This window comes from Sinohyriopsis cumingii, chromosome 13, assembly GCF_028554795.1.
Source record: "Sinohyriopsis cumingii isolate HCF-2022 chromosome 13, ASM2855479v2, whole genome shotgun sequence".
Taxonomy (NCBI): domain Eukaryota; kingdom Metazoa; phylum Mollusca; class Bivalvia; order Unionida; family Unionidae; genus Sinohyriopsis; species Sinohyriopsis cumingii.
The window spans coordinates 850,557-872,438 of NC_142973.1; the positions used below are offsets into that span (position 1 = coordinate 850,557).

Genomic DNA, 21,882 nt, shown 5'->3' on the forward strand with positions numbered 1-21,882 from the left:
CCCCTAAAAAATGAGATCACTGCCGGACACTGCTATTGTGTGAATATTAGTCTTCACCTTTTTCCTCTCCAAAAATGCTCATTCATGAACACTGTAATCTTACCTGGCTGAAAATTTTAATGTAGAGATTCAAGAAATAATGGCATTTCATGGTTCTACATTAACTACAACAAAAACAATTAAGGTATTTTAATGAACAGGTAGACATATAACCACAAAAATACACTACATTAAATTGACTAGTGATGCATGATACCTGCTGTAAAAGTCTGTAAAGATGAAAATAAAGGTTTCACCATTTTTCCTTTCATTTTGTTCAAGGCGTTGGCTACACACACATGCTGATATGAGGACCTTGTATGTGCAAATTCAGTGCCAGACAACAATTTACCACATCTGAAGTAATACCCCCACATGCTATAATGAGTATACTCTCTCATTTAGGCATGAGCTGTGTCAAGAAATGAGCTCATAAGCAAAATTTAAACCAAACCAATGAAGTTTAAAATCTGGATCACAATGACCTACTTTTATGGTAAAATTGGTGTAGTACTTAACAAAGTGCCTTAATAAGTATACTCCCTCTATATGGCATCAAAAAGTGCCTGAGAAATGAGCTTTATACACAAAATCTTAACATAGACAGTGAAGAGAAACCCACTCCAAACTGTTGCCAAGGATCTAGGAAGAAAACAGTGGAGATGCAACAAGGTTGTAATTGTGTATACATTTTTACATGTGCAGACACCAGTGATGTCATTACCTGAATTAGTACAATAGCACTCTAAAGCTTCATTGAGGCAAACTTAAGATTCCTTAATCTGTCTCAGTTACAGCAAATCTTGTGGAAAGGAGAGTATACAAAAACCTGTCTACAACATATTTTTGGAACAATTATAAATGACTAAAGTTTTGATCCACTGTAACTTTCTGGGTTATATTGATCTAAAACACAAATCTTATCTGGTGTAAGTATGTTTTCGGGGTTTAATACCATTTTTCAGCACAAGACATGCTATAACATAGCAACCAGTATATATAGTGGAAGAAGAATCCATGGAAACCCCAGGAAGAACTACCAACCACAGGAAGCTGTTGGCAAGCTTTCTCACATACCCACATTGCCAGTGTAACTATCAACAACATACAATTTGTATAGAAACATCATAAAAATACTGTCTATTCATTTCTTCATGGCTTTACATGGATAACATTTTTTGTCCGTATTTATAATCACAGATTGGGGTTGTTTCCATAGAACAATCATTCTTTATCAGGTCTTTAAATTTGTTGTTTTAAGTAATTATCAACTCCATGAAAACTGGTACTCCTAAAAAATTTGTGACTCATAGTATTAGTTATCTACTCACTTGGTATCAATTGTAGGTTTTGGTCGGTATTCATCTAGCACCATTACTGTTTCCTTTTCTTTGTCTTTAAACAAAGTTTTTACATGGATGTGGACATAGGAATTCCTCATGGTTGGCTGCCAACTGGAAAACTGCAAGAAAATAATAACACAAATTATATTTATATATATGCATGCGACTTATGTTCGCACTAATGACCACCAAAATTGGCAATGTTAATCAGAATTTTTAATTGGTGATTCATTTCAGTGACAGTTTTGGTTTTGTGGGTTTAATGCCATTTTTCAGCACTTGACAGGCTATACATGGCAGCCAATATATTTAGTGGAGGAAGAAACAGGGAAAACCCCAGGCAGAACTGGCATGCTCTCTCACATACCTACGATGGCCAAGCCCAAGACTAACATGAACCCACGTAGACAGAGGTGAGATGCAGTGCATCCCCCCGGGGGTGTGAAATTGAGGGTAAAAAACCCTTGTTGTCAGAACTCGGGGTCAAATAAAAAATGTGGGGCTCAAAATTGTACTGAACAATTTTCATCTCACCCCTACATTTTCAGCTTGAAATATGATATTGCAACTTGCACAACATGCTCTCTCTCTCTCTCTCAATCTCTCTAAAAATACAAATAAACCAACATGCACAATTTACAAACAAATGCATTGTCTATTCAAAGCATAATTTTATTGGTTCATTTTTCTTTTAGTTTGAAGTCGTACTTTTAACAGTCTCCTTATAATCTTTTTGTAGCAATATTTTAGACCAACACATTACATATAAGCCAAAACAAAAAGCCAAATACATCTTTTTAACCAAATGGCAGTTAATTCACTGCCTGCAATAAAATGTGTAATATCATCTGTTTCATTGTACTTCATCCAAGAACTCATTTAACCAAAAATCAAAAAGGCTAATGATAATCTTCTTTCTAATAAGTTACACTTGAACTTTAAGATCTTTCTTTTATTGCAGCACGTTAAAAACCAACAAAATCTGCAATGACCCCCGACTTTGTAATCCAAATAATACATTTCTCTTGGAAAGTTTATCGATTTCTTTGTTGTGAAAGAATGTCTTGGGTGATAATGTGTTTGTCAGGGGCCAAAACTAATGAATCAAAATGTAGAATGCTGGAAATTAAACTCATTTAAGGTCTTGTCAATATCAATGTGCCTAAATTTGGTTGAAATAAAATAAACCTTAGAGTAATGATGTGGAAAAGCAAAGTCAAGAATTGGAATGGGGGGGGGGGCATGTCATAGAGCGCTTCAAATATAACTTACTCAAGGTTTCATCATCATAAAGCTGCTTACCACATTTGGCATAAATCTAACAAACCCTGGTAAAACTATGCTGCAGAGTCAGAAGACAATCAGGGGGTATAACTCTTTATTATGCTGTAAATCATTCAAGGTCTTGTCAATTAAAAAATGCATATCAAATATGGTTGAAATCCAATAAATATTGATAAAGTTACTGCAAAAGTTGCTGAAACCAAAGTCAGGAGGACAGATGGTAAGGGGACATAACTCTTGGAGACTTCTGGAAATCTAACTCATTTAAGGTCACATCAATATAAAGCTTTGAACAAAGTTTGTAAAATATACAAATTCTACATAAAGTTGTCTTGCTGAAATCAAATTCTTGATGGATGGACAGCAGAGAGTTGAAGGGACAGATGGAGATAGTAATACTACAGGGCTTCATCAACTCTGTCGAGTCGAGTCCTAACAAAGAGTTTGTGAACATGAAGTTGAACCTGAGAATGGCATTAATTGCAAACATTAATTGAACACATCCATTAAAACCATTTGGCTGAACACAGCAAATGATGTAGAAGCACAACTGGGCCTGAAACTGGCCAACATCTGCTGAATAGTCAAATGTAACAGCAGTTGGCCAAGTAATCTCAGTCTGAAGAATGATTTCCAAATAAAAATGTCTTTCTGTCGACTGCATATGTTATGAAAACAAATGTATTAAGGTTTCTCTATTTTCTTAATGTATTTTCCACCTTCAGTGATCATTTATCAAATAATGTAAGACCTTTAAGACAGGATGCTAAGTTGGACAAAATCTTTAAAGGTTTTATGAGATGACGGTAAATTCTTTTTTGTAATTTTAGTAAAAAATAACAGAATAATATCTATAAATCTGAAAGGACTTCAAGGCAGGACACTTTCTACCAAATTTGGTCAAATTCTGTTGAAAGAGTTTTTGGAGACAATTACATCAGACAGCTTTTAGTTTTAGTAAAAGCAGCCACATTTATTTATGGTGGATTGGCATAATATACCAAAAAAATAATTACAAAGCTTGCCTCTATGAAGCTTCAGTACTCAGAAGCAATCACGCTATATATTAATTATCACACAGAAAATGTGATCTTGACCTACAAAATATTGGCCCCTGTGCCAAGGCATTAAAAAAACATAAGACAGTAAAAGCAGAACATTTTTTTCACTGTTCTGAAAATCTGAAAAAAGGCACTATAATGGTCCATCACAAGAAATGTAGTTTCTTTTGAGTGAGTAGGGTAAAACTAATATTGAATACGTAAATATTGCATGCTACTATTGCACTGCTTTCCTTTATCTGGGATACTAAATCCCCAGTCAAAATTAATATCTTATTAGGAACTGGAGATTCAAAAAGAACATGATCCCAGTCTGAGTCCAGAGTCACAGTCAACTTGGATAAAAGCCACAGGGCATCAGAGCATGTAGGGATTATGAAATCTTTGCAGCAAAAAGTATTACCTAATTAAAATTTGGTTTAACCACATGATCCCTCCCCATACAATATAACAGCAGTAATTCATTATCTTCTGCAATTGCATTGCAAAATTACCAGTTGGAAAGGAGACTGAAAGCTTCAAAACTAAAAGTGGGAAAATGCAAAGAGCAATTAAACTCGCTATAGGGGGTGTCTCTTACTGTAGGCTGGCAGATGGCTGTCGAAACTGACCCCAATAAGTAAATGTCTTCATTACAGTGTGCCAAAGATCGAATAGACAAGGATGTGTGAGATTACCAGAATGTGGTTTGCATGACATCATCATGTTTGAAGTAGCTCAACTTTATAGGCTTTAATTCTCATTAAAGAAAGATCCTTGTCATTGAGAGTTTTGTAAGCTTTTTTTTATATTGAGGAAAATCCATTAAGAGCAAGAAAGAGATGATTTCAAAATTTCCTTCTCCTTTTAGAGGAAGTCATATAAAACCGTAATGCCCTAACTGGATAGAAGAGTCTGTCTTGAGCATCCCCAACATAGATATGACTGAGACCAGGAATCTAACAGTAACAGAGCTACTGAAGGCAGACGATTCTCAGCCTGAAAACCAAGTTGGCAATGAAATGAAACTGAATCAGAGTTACTGTTGAACCATATAAAACTCTTTCTCAATGACAAGGTTGGGATTTCACCCCTTCTCTCTGCTAAAAGGTAAGGTTATCAGAGGATACTACACTCAAAGGTTTGCAAAAGGTGTTTTGATAATGCCCCCAAAACTCACAAAGGTTTGCAAAAGCGGTTTTGATAATGCCCCCAAAACTCACAAAGGTTTGCAAAAACAGTTTTGATAATGCTCCCAAAACTCACAAAGGTTCAATCTAGGCAATAATGAGTAAGAAGCACGTCTCTGAAACTCAAAATATCTGATGAGATCAGAAAGATGATAAGATCCACTGGTAGAATCCTTGCAAAATTTTTGGGTGAAAAAATGGCTGCCCTATAGACCTTAATCATGGATACAGAACATTATCTTTTCTCAAAAAGAAGAGAAAAAGTCTGCAACTGCAGTTAATGAGGAACGGCTAGGATCAATGAATTTCATACTGCACCAATTACAGAAGATTCTCCACTTGGCATTTTAAACTCTCAGTGGATCATCTCCTAGCCTGATTGACGAACTTACTTTAAAACTGGTTTTGGTGACATGATTCTTTCAGATGAACCGACATGAAGGTAGAGAATCTGTGAATTGTTTTGTAAGAAGGGATCCATGAACTGTGTCAGCATATACACCTGTGGTGGTGATTTCATGACATTGCCACCAAAATATTGAGAAAATCACCGACTGATGACCAGTGGGGTCATAGGGAAGATATCAGAATGACTGGTGACTGGTGGCAATGAGCAAGCATGTACACCATCCCACTTCAGACTCAAAGTATCCACTAAGAGTGTCCTATTTGGTACTGGCAAGATAAAGAGGGAGCTTATTCAGTCTCATAGGCAAGAAAAAGTCCACTACTGTCTTTTCCTACAGGTGGAAAAATGACTGCTACTGGCTGGTGCAGAGAAAAATTCTGTGAGGACCACATGGCTCCATCTGGACAGAATCTCTGCCAGAATTTCCTTTTACCTGGACTACAAGGTCCCAGAAATCGCCAAACTGGAGAGAAACCTAGAGCCCCTTGTCCCCTTAGTCTTGCATCATGGGTCTCAGGAAAGGAGGTGGTAATCAAACAGTCTTTCTATCCCTCCATCACCTTCGAGATGGGAAAGAATTAGGGTGAAATGATACACCTGTGGTACATATTGATATGATTCATCATACACAGTCTACAATAAGATATATATCAATACACTTCGTGGTCTTTCCCTCTTTGAAAGGTAGGTGTTGCCCCTTTATGTATGTTGACATGATGGTTGTATTTCCAGGATGCAGATTATGCAGATTACAGACAGACATATAGTAATCATATATTTATATGAAATTCTCATCAATGACAAGAAAACAAAAATACTTTCAAAGAGACTACCTGTTGGTTGTCTGTGAGTTTTATTCATTGTATTAGGCCATTTAATGGTGGCTCCATTTAACTCACTTTAGCCACCAGGACCTTTGTTTTGCACAGCATGCTTTGAAAATATCTTATTACCAATTTCATGTCTCACTTAAACTTGGAAGACATTACAATGTTATCTTCAAAGCAGAATAAATAAAGCAGTTTCCTTGTGCAAAGAAAATCTCATCTAGAACAAATCTGGGCATGGGAATGAGGATCAATACCAACAAAATCTATCACACTGTACTTCCTGCAGATGCAAAAAACTGATGTGACCACAAGTACTTGTATTTGTTAGTGAAGAAGGAAAACTACTGACAACGCCCAGTCCTACTCCATAATATTTTAATTTTTTATACACAAGGTGATAACTTCAGCTGTTTGAAATCTGCCCCCTTGCTGATTCTATGGTAATTCTATTTATTCCATCACTGGTTAAATATCTCTGCATAAAATGAGAAATTCCAAATTTGTTCCCCATATACAATTTAAGGAGAGATGCTGCCAGGATTTTATCTTATGGGGTGGGGGGGCTTCACCCTTTGTCACAGAAAAGGGAGAGTAGAAAAGAAGGAGGGGAGAAGGAAACAGTCATGGTTCAACATTTGCCTAACACTTCAATACTCCACTTTTTTTTAGAGCTCTACTGAAATTAAAATATTTAAAAGATGTCACCTCTAGTTGTATCTGTTAATTATTTCTGAGCATAATCTGTTCTTTATCTGTGTATAAATATTGTTCTGTGCTTCCTTCTGAAAGGGAATATGCACAGCTAGCTTTATCAGCTTGAATATGGTTGTTGTTGTTGTTGTTGTTGTTGTGGTGTTTAACACCATTTTTCAGCACACGATAGGCTATACATGGCGGCCAGTATTAATGGTGGAGGAAGAACCCGGAAAACCCCGGAAAGAACCACCGACCCACGAGAAGCTACTGGCAAGCTTTCTCACATGCCCACATTGGCTGAATCTTAGACTCGAACCGCCGCAGACAGAGGCTTGAATATGGTGTGATCTTTGTGGCCGTTATTTAGAATTTTCCAGAGCTCACAGATATTACCTTTTGAATACATCTATTCCAAAATAGGATTTTTCACTAACACAAACTTACTACTTGAATCAGTAGTTTATTGACTACCATGCCATATTTCTTATCTGTTCCATGATGCTGTATTAGGGTTTTTAGTCCATCAATGCCTTAGTCTGCTTGTACAGACAGAGGTATTCAAATAGATATCTTTACTTCTTAATTTCATTTTTTTTCATCCTTACTTATTCAGTTTATCTTAACCCTGATATGGATATATGGTTTGATTTGCACAGATAAATTGATTGACAAAAAAAAAATGAAAATTGCATTCAACGTTTAAATTGTCAGTATTTTAACTAGGATCAGTATTATGCCCTTTCTATATTTAATTCTAAAATACCTCTAAAAGGGAGGCTGACCATCAAGCCCTCTATTTTGTCCATCCATGTACGTCTGACTTGTATTTAACATCATTTTCTGACTCAAAATCACTCACTTAATTCTCCTATCTCCATTAACAATCGGCCAGCTCCAATAAACCAATATTTCTGTACATTTAGTGGGTCTGTGTGTGATTTGGATTTTTAATGTAGCTTTAAAAAAAATTCAGTCATATCGCTATGATGTCTGCAGTGAGCAGTTTATAGTGATGTCTAGCACTGGGGCATCATGCCACAGACATGTAGCATGATGTCCCACACAGTCACATTATCCTGACACCATGCGACCAGTTCTAACACTAACCTCTTAATGCTGAGCGCCAAGTGAGGCAGCTGTATGTACCATTTTTGTAAGTCTTTGGTATGACTCGGGTGGGAATCGAACCCACGACTTCCTGCATCTGAGGGGGATGCTCTAACCACTAGGCCACTGGAGCGGTTTGTACAATTAGTACATAACAGATAGGTTGGGTAAGTCTAGAGGGGCCTTTTGTGCCACACATCTTGAAGCATATTAAATGCTGAAAAAGACAACTTGATATACACAATATAACCAGGACCCATCAAAGGGTAGGTACTTCTTATCCTGCTTTCAGTCAAATTTGGTTCAATTCTGTTGAGTGGGTTTTGAATAAAAGCCAATTAAAAGTTATTTTATATTTTTTTAGCAATGATAGCTATATCTTATAGAAGATTGTCATCATGTCCAAGTGGGCCTGACATCATTCACTTAGCTTACATTACAACCATTTCACATAGCAGGCTTATGTAGTATTGTCTAAACAGAAACTATGTAAACTATCTCACAAACTTATTATAATGTAGATTTTATTGTGCTATATCCTGTCACAAACTCGCCAAAAAATAAAGGCACATTTAATATATATTTAGTCTCTTGCTCATAATCAAAGTCATCTAAGATCATGACGATATAAACCAACATTTATAGAAACTGGACGAATAATACAGCCTGAAGATATAAACCCTTTAACCAAATGTTACAGAAACTGGATGAATAATACAGCCTGATGATATAAACCCACAAACCAAATGTTATAGAAACTGGATGAATAATACAGCCTGATGATATAAACCCACTGTTATAGAAACTGGATGAATAATACAGCCTGATTATATAAACCCACAAACCAAATGTTATAGATACTGGATGAATAATATAGCCTGAAGATATAAACCCACTAACCAAATATTACAGAAACTGGATGAATAATACAGCCTGATGATATAAACCCAATGTTATAGAAACTGGATGAATAATACAGCCTGAAGATATAAACCCACTGTTATAGAAACTGGATGAATAATATAGCCTGATGATATAAACCGATTAACCCACTGTTATAGAAACTGGATGAATAATATAGCCCGAAGATATAAACCCACTAACCAAATGTTATAGAAACTGGATGAATAATAAGCCTGATGATATAAACGCACTGTTATAGAAACTGGATGAATAGTATAGCTTGATGATATAAACCCACTGTTATAGAAACTGGATGAATAATACAGCCTGAAGATATAAACCCACAAACCAAATGTTATAGAAACTGGGTGAATAATACAGCCTGATGATATAAACCCATTAACCAAATGTTATAGAAACTGGATGAATAATATAGTCTGATGATATAAACCCATTAACCAAATGTTATAGAAACTGGATGAATAATATAGTCTGAAGATATAAACCCACTGTTATAGAAACTGGATGAATAATACAGCCTGAAGATATAAACCCACTAACCAAATGTTATAGAAACTGGGTGAATAATACAGCCTGATGATATAAACCCATTAACCAAATGTTATAGAAACTGGATGAATAATATAGTCTGATGATATAAACCCATTAACCAAATGTTATAGAAACTAGATGAATAGTATAGCCTGATGATATAAACCCACTAAAAAATGTTTTAGAAACTGGATGAATAATACAGCCTGAAGATATAAACCCACTGTTATAGAAAATGGATGAATAATACAGTCTGAAGATATAAACCCACAAACCAAATGTTATAGAAACTGGATGAATAATATAGCCTGATGATATAAACCCACTGTTATAGAAACTGGATGAATAATATAGCCTGAAGATATAAACCCACTGTTATAGAAACTGGACGAATAATACAGCCCGAAGATATAAACCCACTGACCAAATGTTATAGAAACTGGATGAATAATACAGCCTGATGATATAAACCCATTAACCAAATGTTATAGAAACTGGATGAATAATATAGTCTGAAGATATAAACCCACTGTTATAGAAACTGGATGAATAATTCAGCCTGAAGATATAAACCCACAAACCAAATGTTATAGAAACTGGATGAATAGTATAGCCTGATGATATAAACCCACTAGCCAAATGTTATAGAAACTGGATGAATAATATAGTCTGATGATATAAACCCATTAACCAAATGTTATAGAAACTGGATGAATAGTATAGCCTGATGATATAAACCTACTAACCAAATGTTTTAGAAACTGGATGAATAATACAGCCTGAAGATATAAACCCACAAACCAAATGTTATAGAAACTGGATGAATAATATAGCCTGATGATATAAACCCACTGTTATAGAAACTGGATGAATAATATAGCCTGAAGATATAAACCCACTGTTATAGAAACTGGATGAATAATACAGCCCGAAGATATAAACCCACTAACCAAATGTTACAGAAACTGGATGAATAATACAGCCTGAAGATATAAACCCACTGTTATAGAAACTGGATGAATAATACAGCCCGAAGATATAAACCCACTAACCAAATGTTATAGAAATTGGACGAATAATACAGCCTGAAGATATAAACCCATTAACCAAATGTTATAGAAACTGGATGAATAATATAGTCTGATGATATAAACCCATTAACCAAATGTTATAGAAACTGGATGAATAATACAGACTGAAGATATAAACCCACTGTTATAGAAACTGGATGAATAATTCAGCCTGAAGATATAAACCCACAAACCAAATGTTACAGAAACTGGATGAATACAATAGCCTGATGATATAAACCCATTAACCCACTGTTATAGAAACTGGATGAATAATACAGCCTGATGACATAAACCCAGTTACAGAAACTGGATGAATAGTATAGCCTGATGATATAAACCCACTAACCAAATGTTATAGAAACTGGATGAATAATACAGCCTGATGATATAAACACACTGTTATGGAAACTGGATGGATAATATAGCCTGATGATATAAAACCACTAACCAAATGTTATAGAAACTGGATGAATAATATAGCCTGAAGATATAAACCCACTAACCAAATGTAATAGAAACTGGATGAATAATATAGTCTTTCAGCAGATTAAAGATATAATGATTTTAACACTCTTGCAATTTCTGAGGAAATAAATAATTTTCATATCGATTTCATGCAGGTATAACTCGATTTAACAATGTTTAAGTTTGCTAGCCCATCCGCTAAGGGGATATGCTTTAACGCTACCATGTTGGTCGCTTGTGATGCTAGACTGGTTTTCATATCTTCCATAATAAAATTAAAAAAAGGATATCGAGCTGTCTGTGAAACAAACAGTCTACTAGATGAATCTAATCCACGGAGCGTTTGGATTGTCTCAGCAAATATATTTATGGCAAGCACGCAAATGATCCATACTGCAACCTCCTAATATTCTAGTTAGAAATCAATAAATTAAAAACTCATGATCAGATCAGTTACGACTCAATTACGTAATTGTTTTGTGCGTCACATTGTGGAGGATAATTCCTGGGTTTTTCCCAACTTTCGTCAATATTTGCAAAATTCAAGGACTTTTTGCAGTTGGAAATTTTTTTTTATAATTTCTCCTTTTTCCCGATTTCCTGGTAGCGTGGGAACTCTGTATTTAAGCTCTGTAATGATTAATGCCATGATAAGAATCTATCAAATAGGTAATATATGCAAATTAATACTGTGGTGTTTGGGGTGCTTTGGGAGGGATAGTACCTCTGGTGGTGGGGGCACATCATGCTCCTTCAGGAGTAGCTCGACCACCTTTGGCACTCAACTCTCACCTATGGTTCCAAGCAACTGTAGCATGCACAGCGGCCACACCATGGGCAACGGCTTCGACTGGCCGGCTAAACCAGGTTGAGGGTAGCCAATAGGCCTCAAACCCTTAGTGAGTTAGGAGCTTGCCTATCCCTGCATGCAAAGCCAGCTTTGAAAGACTGGGTGGAAGAGATCAACTAATTGATACAATGGCCACGAAGGCGAATCTGCAAATGCTGTGGAGAGCACAGGGCATGGCAAGGCAAGATGTCATGGCCACCCAATGCAGCCGAAGTAGTTCCCAGCTGTGACAAATCTTCATACCACTGAGTTCTAACTACCAAGGCCAAGAGAGTGAGGCTGTCTCTGTGCAAAGGCTGTTTCACTTAAATCTCCTTCACAAACAGGTCATGTTGTGCACCTATCATTCATCCCCATCATCACACTCATCATTCCCTACCTGCATCTACCAAAGTTCTATGGCGATGGGTGACTGTCAAAACAATAGGTGGAGATGACTACTGGGAGTTGTAGTCAGAGACCTGCACATAGGAGGCCCTTGGACAAGTGGTCACTCTGATCTGTACCCAGGACAGTGGAACAGTTCAACAGCATCCACGGAGACTGAGCAGAGCTTTTCAGGACAGCGCTGCTCACCCTACATAGGAAGGGGCCTAGAAAAGGTGACCTAAAAAAGTACCTGCCCTTCAAAATCTGGCCAGCTTGCCGCGGCTGGCAAGATCATCCATATCTGAGGTCAAAACAATCAAAGAAAAAATTTCTTATTGGAGCATCGAACATCCGTACTCTCATGGACAAAGAAAATGTAGCAAGACCTCACAGGAGAACAGCCCTAGTTGCTAAGGAGCTTTCACGCTACAATATCGTCATTGCAGCCTTGAGCGAAACCAGGTTCGCAGAGGATGGTTCTCTGACTGAGCTAGCAAGCAGCTACACCTTCTTCTGGAAAGGAAAAACCCAAAATGAAGACAGGGTCCATGGAGTCAGCTTGGCTATCAAATCAAGTCTTCTGAAGCAGCTTCCGGACCTGACTGTTGGCATCAATGAGGTAAATGAAACTGCAACTACCTATCAGCCACAAATGCCACACAACAAATGCCACACAACAATCATCAGTGCATACGCACCTACCCTCTAGAGCCCAGTGGAAGCCATAAAGCAGTTCTATGTGGACCGCAGTTCTGTACTGTGCTCAGTTCCACCTGATGACAAGATCATACTACTGGGAACTTCAACGCATGTGTTCGTTGCAATTATGGTCGATGAAAAGGTGTACTTGGCAAGCACGGTGTCGGCATGATGAACAATGGCCTGCTCCTACTCAACAAATGCGCAGAATTTGACCTCATCACAAACTCAATGTTCTGAACGGCAAACAAACACAAGAACACCTGGATGCACCATATCTCACCAATGGCACTGAATCAACTATGTAATAGTCTGCCAGTGCGATGCCCAGGATGTCCTCATCACCAAGGCCATGTGAGGAGCGGAATGCTGGACAGACCACAGACTTGTCTGAACTACCCTAAAGCTGCGCACTGCCCCACATCACCCAAGGTGTCCTAAGCTTGTGCGTACAGCTTTCAATATTGTCAAACTCTAGCAGCCTTCCACCCAGCTCAATTTCCAGAACAGCCTAGATGACAAGCTGTCCACCAACGGACCTATATGTGGAAATGCCTCAGAGAAATGGAAAAAGCTCAGGAACATGACAAGAGAAACAGCTACGGCAACTCTGAGCCCCAAGAAGTGAACCAATTAAGACTGGTTCGACGAGAACAACAGTGCCATTGAAGATCTGCTTGAGAGAAAGAACAAAGCATTCATGGTATGGCAGAATGACCCTTACTCCATTCCCGCAAAAAAGACTGCTTCAAATCCTATCAAGCTGAGGCTCAGAGAGAAATCTGCAAGATGCATGACCAGTTGTTGGAAAGGAAAGCTGATGAGGTGTAACACTATGCCAACACGAACAACTCCAAGGAGTTCGACAACATCATCAAGTCAATATTCGGCCCATTCAAAGTCTAGCTCTGCCCTCTTGCTTGCTGCATATGGCAGTACACTAATAAACGAGAAGGATAGCATTAAGGACAGATGGAAAGAACACTTTAGTCAGCTCCTAAACCTGCCCTCATCAGCCAGCCAATCTGTTCATGACCAAATACCCCAACAGCCAATGCATGACCAACTGGATGTTCTGCCAACGATAGAGGAGTTGAGGATGGCCATTAAACAAATGAACTGTGGCAGGGCACCTGGAAAGGATAGTATCCCAGTGGAGGTGTTCAAGGCTCTCAGTGAACTGACTCTGGAGGCATTCTATGATGTGCTAATCAGCATCTGGACAGAAGAGGAGATGCCAGACTACCTCTGCGAAGCATCAATTATGACCCTCTAAAAGAATAAAGGCACACATGCGGACTGTAGTAGCTACAGAGGCATCTCTTTGCTCTCCATAGTTGGCAAAATACTTGCTCGCATCATTCTCAACAGGCTTATTGCGGTAGTGTCAGAAGATAACCTCCCGGAGTCTCAGTGTGGTTTTCACCCAGACCGCAGCACTGTTGACATGATCCAAGAGAAGTGCCTTGAGCAGAACATGAATCTGTATGCCATCTTCATGGACCTGACAAAAGCTTTCGATACAGTCAACAGAGACACACTGTAGGTAGTACTCAAGAAGCTTGGTTGTCCTCAGAAGTTTAACAACCTCATCTGACTCCTTCACAATGACAAGACTTGAGATTCTCTTAGACGGTGAGCCATCTGAGAAATTCCCCATATCTAACAGTGTCAAACAGGGCTGTGTACTTGCTCTAATACTCTTCAAAATCTTCTTTATACCGGTACTGCTCCATGCCCTGTGTGACCTTGACCTTGGTATCGACCTAAGATATTGTCTGGATGGATCAGTGTTTGGTCTCTGTTGACTAGCTGCAAAATCCAAGACGCTAGAAAGACTCTATAACATCAATGAAGCACTCTTTGCTGATGACAGTGCCCTCATGGCCCATGAAGAGACTCACCTACAGGCAATCGTGGACAGGTTCACTGAAGCCTCCAATCTATTTGGACTCAAAATTACCCTAGGAAAGACATAAGACCTCTCCCAGCAAACCCCAAACACTGTCCCTTCACAAACCTGCATCATCACTGGCAACAAACAGCTGAAGAATGTGGACAGTTTCAAATACCTAGGCAGCACAATATCTAGTGATGGCTCCCTGGACAAAGAGATCACTGCGAGGATCCAAATAGCCAGTCATGCACTCGGATGACTCTGAACCAAGGTCTTGCAGCATAAGGATATATGCCTGTCAACAAAGATGAAGGTGTACAATGCAGTTGTCCTCATGTCTCTCTTGTATGGCTGTGAAGCGTGGACTGTCTACCAAAGGTATATCAGTCACTTGGAACAATTCCACCAGTGCTCCTGAGATCCATCATGCGGATCAAGTGGCAGGACCAAATCCCCAACCAGGAAGTCCTTGATAGAGCCAACACAACAAGCATCAAAGCCAAACTAATCCAGGCCCAGCTTCATTAGACTGGCCATGTCATCTGCATGGATCAAAACAGAATCACAAAGCAGCTGTTCTTTGGCAAGCTAGCCCAAGCCAACCGAAACCAAGGCCATCCTCATGAGAGGTACAAAGACAATCTCAAGACACACATCAAATGGACAGACCTTCAACCCCACCAGCTCGAGCTTGCTGCCTCAGACAGAAGTCACTGGCGAGCCCTGACCTAAAAAGCCAGTTCCAACTTTGAGGCTGAGCACCGCCAGCATCTTGATGCAGCTCATGAGAGACATCACTGAGCGATGTCCTAGCCACCCCCAACCACTGGTGTCCCATGCCCCACTTGCAACCACCTGTTTTCATTGGAATTTGGACTCCAGAGCCACATGCGCATACATCATCTTTGAGATCGCACAACTTGTCTTCCTCGGCCAAAGAGACTACCATGAGAGAAATAATAAAAACAAAATTCTAACAAGCTGTTTATGCTGCTGTTACTACCATTTCAACCAGTCAGAATATAACTGCTATATCTTGTTGCCAGCCAACGCATAGCTGCCAACCTTCCAGGCTCGCAATTAGTGAAAACAGGGATAAAAAATAGTGAATTTGGACATGAATTAATTAAAAATACCATGACAAATAACTCCATCCACTGTGACCGTCAATACTACACTATATCAAGATTGCAATATAAAACTAAAACACAACATATATGCAGAAATATATCTGCATTTCTATTTATTACGGTATTCATAAACTTCACTTGTTCTTGTGGTTATTTATCAAGACATGATACTTTGGCAGACTTGAACTTCCTCAACTGCTTGATCGTAAATTTGTTTTTTTGTGGTGAAGAGGACATAAATGGAGTCACCCTGAAAGGCTCAATGTTAAAGTGAATTGACCAACCCTTTTTCTGCCTTGTCCTTTCTAAAGTTTCATGAATATTGCCAAGTGCATAGCTGCCAACCTCCCAGGCTCGCAATCAGTGAAAATAGGGATAAAAAATGACAATAACTCCATCCACTCTGACCATCAATACTACACTATATCAAGATCGCAATATAAAACTAAAACACTACATATATGCAGAAATATATCTGCATTTCTATTTATTATGGTATTCATAAACTTCACTTGTTCTTGTGGTTATTTATCAAGACAAGATACTGTGACAGACTTGAACTTCCTCAACTGCTTATCATAAATTTGTTTTTAAAACAGTTCAGACTTCTTGCCTGCAGGTTGATCTTGGTGACTAAAATTGCTGACAAATTTTCTGCACCTAAGGAGGCCCTAAAGTCTGTCTCATTTTTCCTCACTAGAAAAAATACTCTTTCACTGTCTCTGTTGCTGTGAGGAATGCACAGGAGCTGCAGCACTTTTGGTTCTTCCACAGGAAAATTTGGAAGCGATCTTCAAGTCCAGGAACATTTATCGGAACAAATGTTTAGCATGGTCTCCAGCTGTTAGAGGTAGATTGTGTTCAACAAGAACACTCACAAATAATGCTTCAGCATTGGTAGCTTGCAGGTCTTCCGTCGATGGCTTAAAATAATCTAGAGCTGAAATCTGCAAATTGGGCCAACTGTACCAACTGGCTGTAGTTCTACTAATATCGCGACCAGCAGTACTGGAAAGTTTCAGCAACTGCCAATATCACAACTAGCGCTCAACGGGAAATTGGTTATTTTATTCAAGATTTAAAATAATCAAAAATTGGAGAATTCGTGAATTTCTTGCTTGCAGCGTGAATCCGTGAATCACTGAAAAAGTCGTGAAATTCACACCAAAATCGTCAGGATTGGCAGCTATGCTAATGTGGGCTTGACATAAATTATCCATAGCAAGTAAACAATTCACTAATTTATAGAAGAAATAGCCTTTACATTTCTTTTGCTCTTCATTGACAAATGGTAAATCAATAGTTCTGCAAAAAGCCATGACTTTCATGCAATTGGGCAATGATCATTTTTTTAAAATTCTCATACAAAATTTCTGTACTACTGATGCTGATACCAGCAGTGGAAAAGTAATACCTGTATCTTGCTATCTGCTACCACAATAATATAAGAAAACAAAACACAATTTTGCTTAAATTGACTGAAGTACTTACTGTGGGAATGGCTCGATGCAAGATTTTGCCATCTTCTGTAAAAAGTTCAAACTTGTGTAGCATGCGACCGCTCTCAATTTTCCATATTGGATATGTCTCATAATTCTTCAGGTCCCTTTTCTCTATTACAAAATCCCCAACCTATTCATAAAGTGAGAAGAAAAAAATCTAAAATTAAATCACACCAATCAAGCCTGGAGAAACAACGTATCCTTAATAACTTAGTTAATGTCCAGCATGTATGTGTAATTGATGTCATTTATACGTTATCAAAATGATATAATTGGTGCATGATTACAAATGTCCTGACTGTTAAGTAAATGAAGTCAGTGGACACATGTGGTCAGAGCCAACTGCAAACAGATCATGTGTCAGGAGATGAGGGCCTATGCACTGTGTTAGGACTAATTAGTACAACAAACAACACAGACCCCGATTTACCAGCACAATTGTGATGACAAATTAGGGTCGATGTTATCTGCAGATGAACAAAATTATAAGCAAGTATATATGGTACCGAAATTTCTCTGCAAGGACCACTTCAAGATCAGCCTCTTGTAGTGCGAGTGTCCAAAAGTGAAATATCAATAAGATTCAACAGTATTTCTTTCACGGCTAAATGTCCTGCTTTGAGGTATAATTATTATATATGCAAATACATTTCAATATGCTTTTATATTTTTCCACTGTAGGGGATCTGCATGTCTTTTCTTGGAATAACATCAATAAATTTCCAAAAGTATAGTATTGCTTCTATTCATACAAGTTCTGAAGTCAAGATGTTGCTGTATATCCTTTATTCTCTAAAGTTCAAGAATGCATTCTAATGAAATTGGTATACATCCAGCAGATCACACGCCATGTTAAATTCTGATATACTGGTTATGTTCACCTTTTAAAATAAAATCTTTGGAGATTTTGCCATTAAGGCAACAAAACATTTTTAAGTTGTGGCAATAGCAGACTCTGTAATGTCATCACAATTTAATACTTTAATGCTTTTGTTAGTAATTCAGCCTTGCTCTTAGGGTTTTGTTTTGCTTTGATTCATGATTAATCTGGAGGTTTTATCAAAATCATAAACAGCTGTCCAAATCTCAACAACAAATACAAACTCTGGAGTGGTAAAAAGCTCAATAATATTTCAAATATGTTTAAAACTAGACAAAAAAATACAGCCTCTCAGGCCAATCAGATGATGCATGATTACCTCATTAACACATTAACCCCTGGAGGTTTTTGTCATTTTCGCCTGAAATTCGAGTAGGAAACACAAGTTGAAAGCTATTTCTGAATACATCCTAATACATCAACTTCCAGGTGATTTTGCAATAACCTAATGCCTAGTTGTGTTAGAAACATCGTTTTTCTTGGCTATTTGGCTCACACAGGAACAGAAAAGTAAAAGTTGGAGTTCTTTTTTATTTTTTTGCTTAACGGACCCATAATTTTTGTATTGAGACCACTCTTTAATCCAAATGCCCATGTTATCCTACTTTTTGCAAAGGTTCATCTGTCTGTTTGCAGTTCATACCAGTCTGCCTTAGAAATGAGACCAAAAAGTCTAAAATCCAGACAAAAAATCGGATTCCAACCACAGGAGAATTTTGGGTGGAAAAAAAATCAGGTCCAAAAAATGAGGGTTTCCCCTCTGTATTTTGTAGTGCAACTAGAACTTCCAGATTATCTGGTATCATTGTAGAGCTAAATCTGTCTACCTTTCTATAATACCACTTACTTTAATGTATGATACGTGACCATGATGCTACAGAGCTCGGCAGTAGGCTACTACCTCCTGCCATGTTAACTCGTTGCCAGGGGTTAATGTGTTAATATAAATGGTTGTCACTTGTTACCAAAGCTGTCCAAGATCTTGATGATATTAGCCTATTTCCCAAGTTTGATCAAAACAGGATCAGAAAGATGGCCTACAGACTGGCAACAAGCTGAGCAGTCAATCTAATGAAAGATTATCTCATTAATATGCATGAATCTCGCTCATTATGAATTCATCCAAGATAATGGTTAATTGGTTGGTCAATTTATAACTTTACTTTTGCTATATCATGCTGAGATAATGGGAGATAAATACCTTTTCCAAGAACATAATGAGCCTACCAACCCCAAGTGCCCTGAGCAGGTAACAACCTGCAACCCTTGGATTACCAGTTCAATGCTCTACCAAATGAGCTCCCTTACTGACTTTGATGATAAAAGCTTATATTCCAAATCTGATCAAAACTGATCCAAAATATGGCCTCAAGACCAGTAGCAAGCACAGCAAGATCACCTCATTAATATGTCTGAATCTTAATCTATACTGAACATATCTATGACCTTGATGTAAAAAGGTCACATTCCAAGTGTGATCAAAATCAAATCAGAAATATGCCTTCGAGAATGGTAACGAGCAATTTTTGACGGACAGACAGATGATGGATACAGGGCCAAACCATACACTCACTTGTTCTTACAATGTGTGTATGGTTAGGGATTTTAATGTAGGTTTAACAATTTTTCAGTCATATCGCTATGATGTCTGCAGTGTGGCAGTTTATGGTGATGCCCAGCACTGGGGCATCATGCCGCAGACATGTAGCATGATGTCCCACCCAGTCACATTATCCTGACACCAGGCTGACCAGTCCTTACAGTGAGGTAAGCTAGAAATCTATTAAAAAAAAGGGAACATAATTCTAGTCAGGATGTCTGCATGTTAGCATAAACAAGCATAGTAAATTTCTTTTTGTTGTCCTCAAGTAGTTTTCGTATTAACAAATGTCTGTCCAGATTTAAAATGAAGAAAAAAAAAATGAAACATTAGATCACTCGACCAAATCAGTTTTCTGAAACAGCTCAAGATATGTAAATATCCAAACTGATCAGGTTTGGCATAATCGTTTCTTTTAGCTATCTCACTTACAAAAATTAGTGATGGATGACAAATGGACAGCACAAAATCAACATGTCTCCCTTACAAACATCTACCTGCAAATCTGTTTGGACTGTGCCGTCAGGTGTTGGAATGGGAATATCAATAGCCTGTTCATCCTTTTCTAAATTCTGATTTTCTACCTTCTCCTCATCAATTTCACAATGAATCATTGGTGGAGGCAGTTTGGCTATCTTTGCAACTGGTGGTGCCCATTCAATGGTAGCAGCAGCAGCAGCAGCAACTGTCTGATTAGATTTTACAGCTCCAGAAGATTTACGAGACCTGGAAGATTCATCAGAATTACAGAAATCAAACTGTATTATTTGTGAATAACTGCAAAGTATAGACACTGATCTAACATAATGTGTCAGAAGATCAGGTTTATACTTTTTATTCTGCTTACGATTTCAAACAAACAGCATAGAACTCGATCTGCAGTGAATGATGTATTGTTTGCTGCACAATGTACAGTTAAACCTCTCATGACCTAGAGTCCAAAAGAAAGGTTTGGTCCTCTGGAATTTTACCTAATAATGAGGTGTGATCATGTGTCATCACACACACGTGTCAGGGTCAAAACCCAGGATCCCAATGACAGGAGACACTATGTCCCCCAAGTTCAATAAATCTAGGCAGACTCTATTTTCTGATTTCTTTTCTTTTTAAACTAATAACTGATTTATTAAATGCTAAATAGTGTATTTATAATATTACTCACCTAACTTACATAACTTACCCGCTGATCAATAAGCAGGATTATGTACTATTGTAAGAACATATCCTGTGTAAACTATCTCCCGAACTTTATATGATGTTGCTTTGACCCATTTTACTATACCCTGATAAAAATTCCCTCTAGAAGATAAACATATAATTATTACAAGAGTCCCTTGAAAGGACAGAGTCTTCAATGCCTAAAAATAATTTCCATCCATCCAAGACCGTTTCTTCTTTCTAACTGCCGAATGCCAAAACCATGTCCGATATCCTTGCTTAAAACACTTTCAAACTGGAAGCTGTGGTGGCCATATTGGATGTCAGACTAAACACCATTAGAAGTTTTTGTGTGTGTAAAACCCCTATGTTAATATGACCATAAATAAGATCTGCATGAAAGCCATATTTGATGCAAAATTAGTAATCCTCCCAATCTGGATGAACCAGAGATCATAAAAAGTGTTCTGGTGAAAACCCCATATCAAAATGACATTCCATTTACAAGTAGCAATAACATGGCAGTTACAATTTATACTGGATGTTAGATTGGCACCATTTTCATTTAGGCCTAACTAGACATCATAAGAAGCCTCTTGGTGGAGTAAGATTAAACAATATTTTCAAGATTGCCACCTTGAACTGACATTAGATCAGCATCATTTTCATTCAGGACCAACTAGACGCCGTAAAGCCCCTTCCCCCAACTGTGTGTTCCTGATCAGCTAACCACTGCTATCCCAAGCCCTTTCACCTCCTCCCCCATGCACAGGGTTGCATCTAGGATTTGATAAATGCGGGTACTTGTGCCCACTGAATTTGAAAAAAGGGGGGTGGGAGCCAACATAGCCATATGGGGGACCTTC

General features: G+C 38.0%; 1 protein-coding gene across 1 annotated transcript in view; it reads right to left on the reverse strand.

Moving 5' to 3' along the window:
- LOC149784834 (uncharacterized) overlaps positions 1–21,882 on the reverse strand; it is a 91,855-nt gene that overhangs the window by 27,205 nt on the left and 42,768 nt on the right. The window contains exons 6-8 of the mRNA XM_089978394.1: positions 20,356–20,584; positions 17,368–17,508; positions 1,371–1,501 (exon numbers count right to left, since the gene is read on the reverse strand). Of these exons, the coding sequence (XP_089834520.1) occupies positions 1,371–1,501; positions 17,368–17,508; positions 20,356–20,584 (501 nt within the window). The remainder of the gene's footprint in view (positions 1–1,370; positions 1,502–17,367; positions 17,509–20,355; positions 20,585–21,882) is intronic.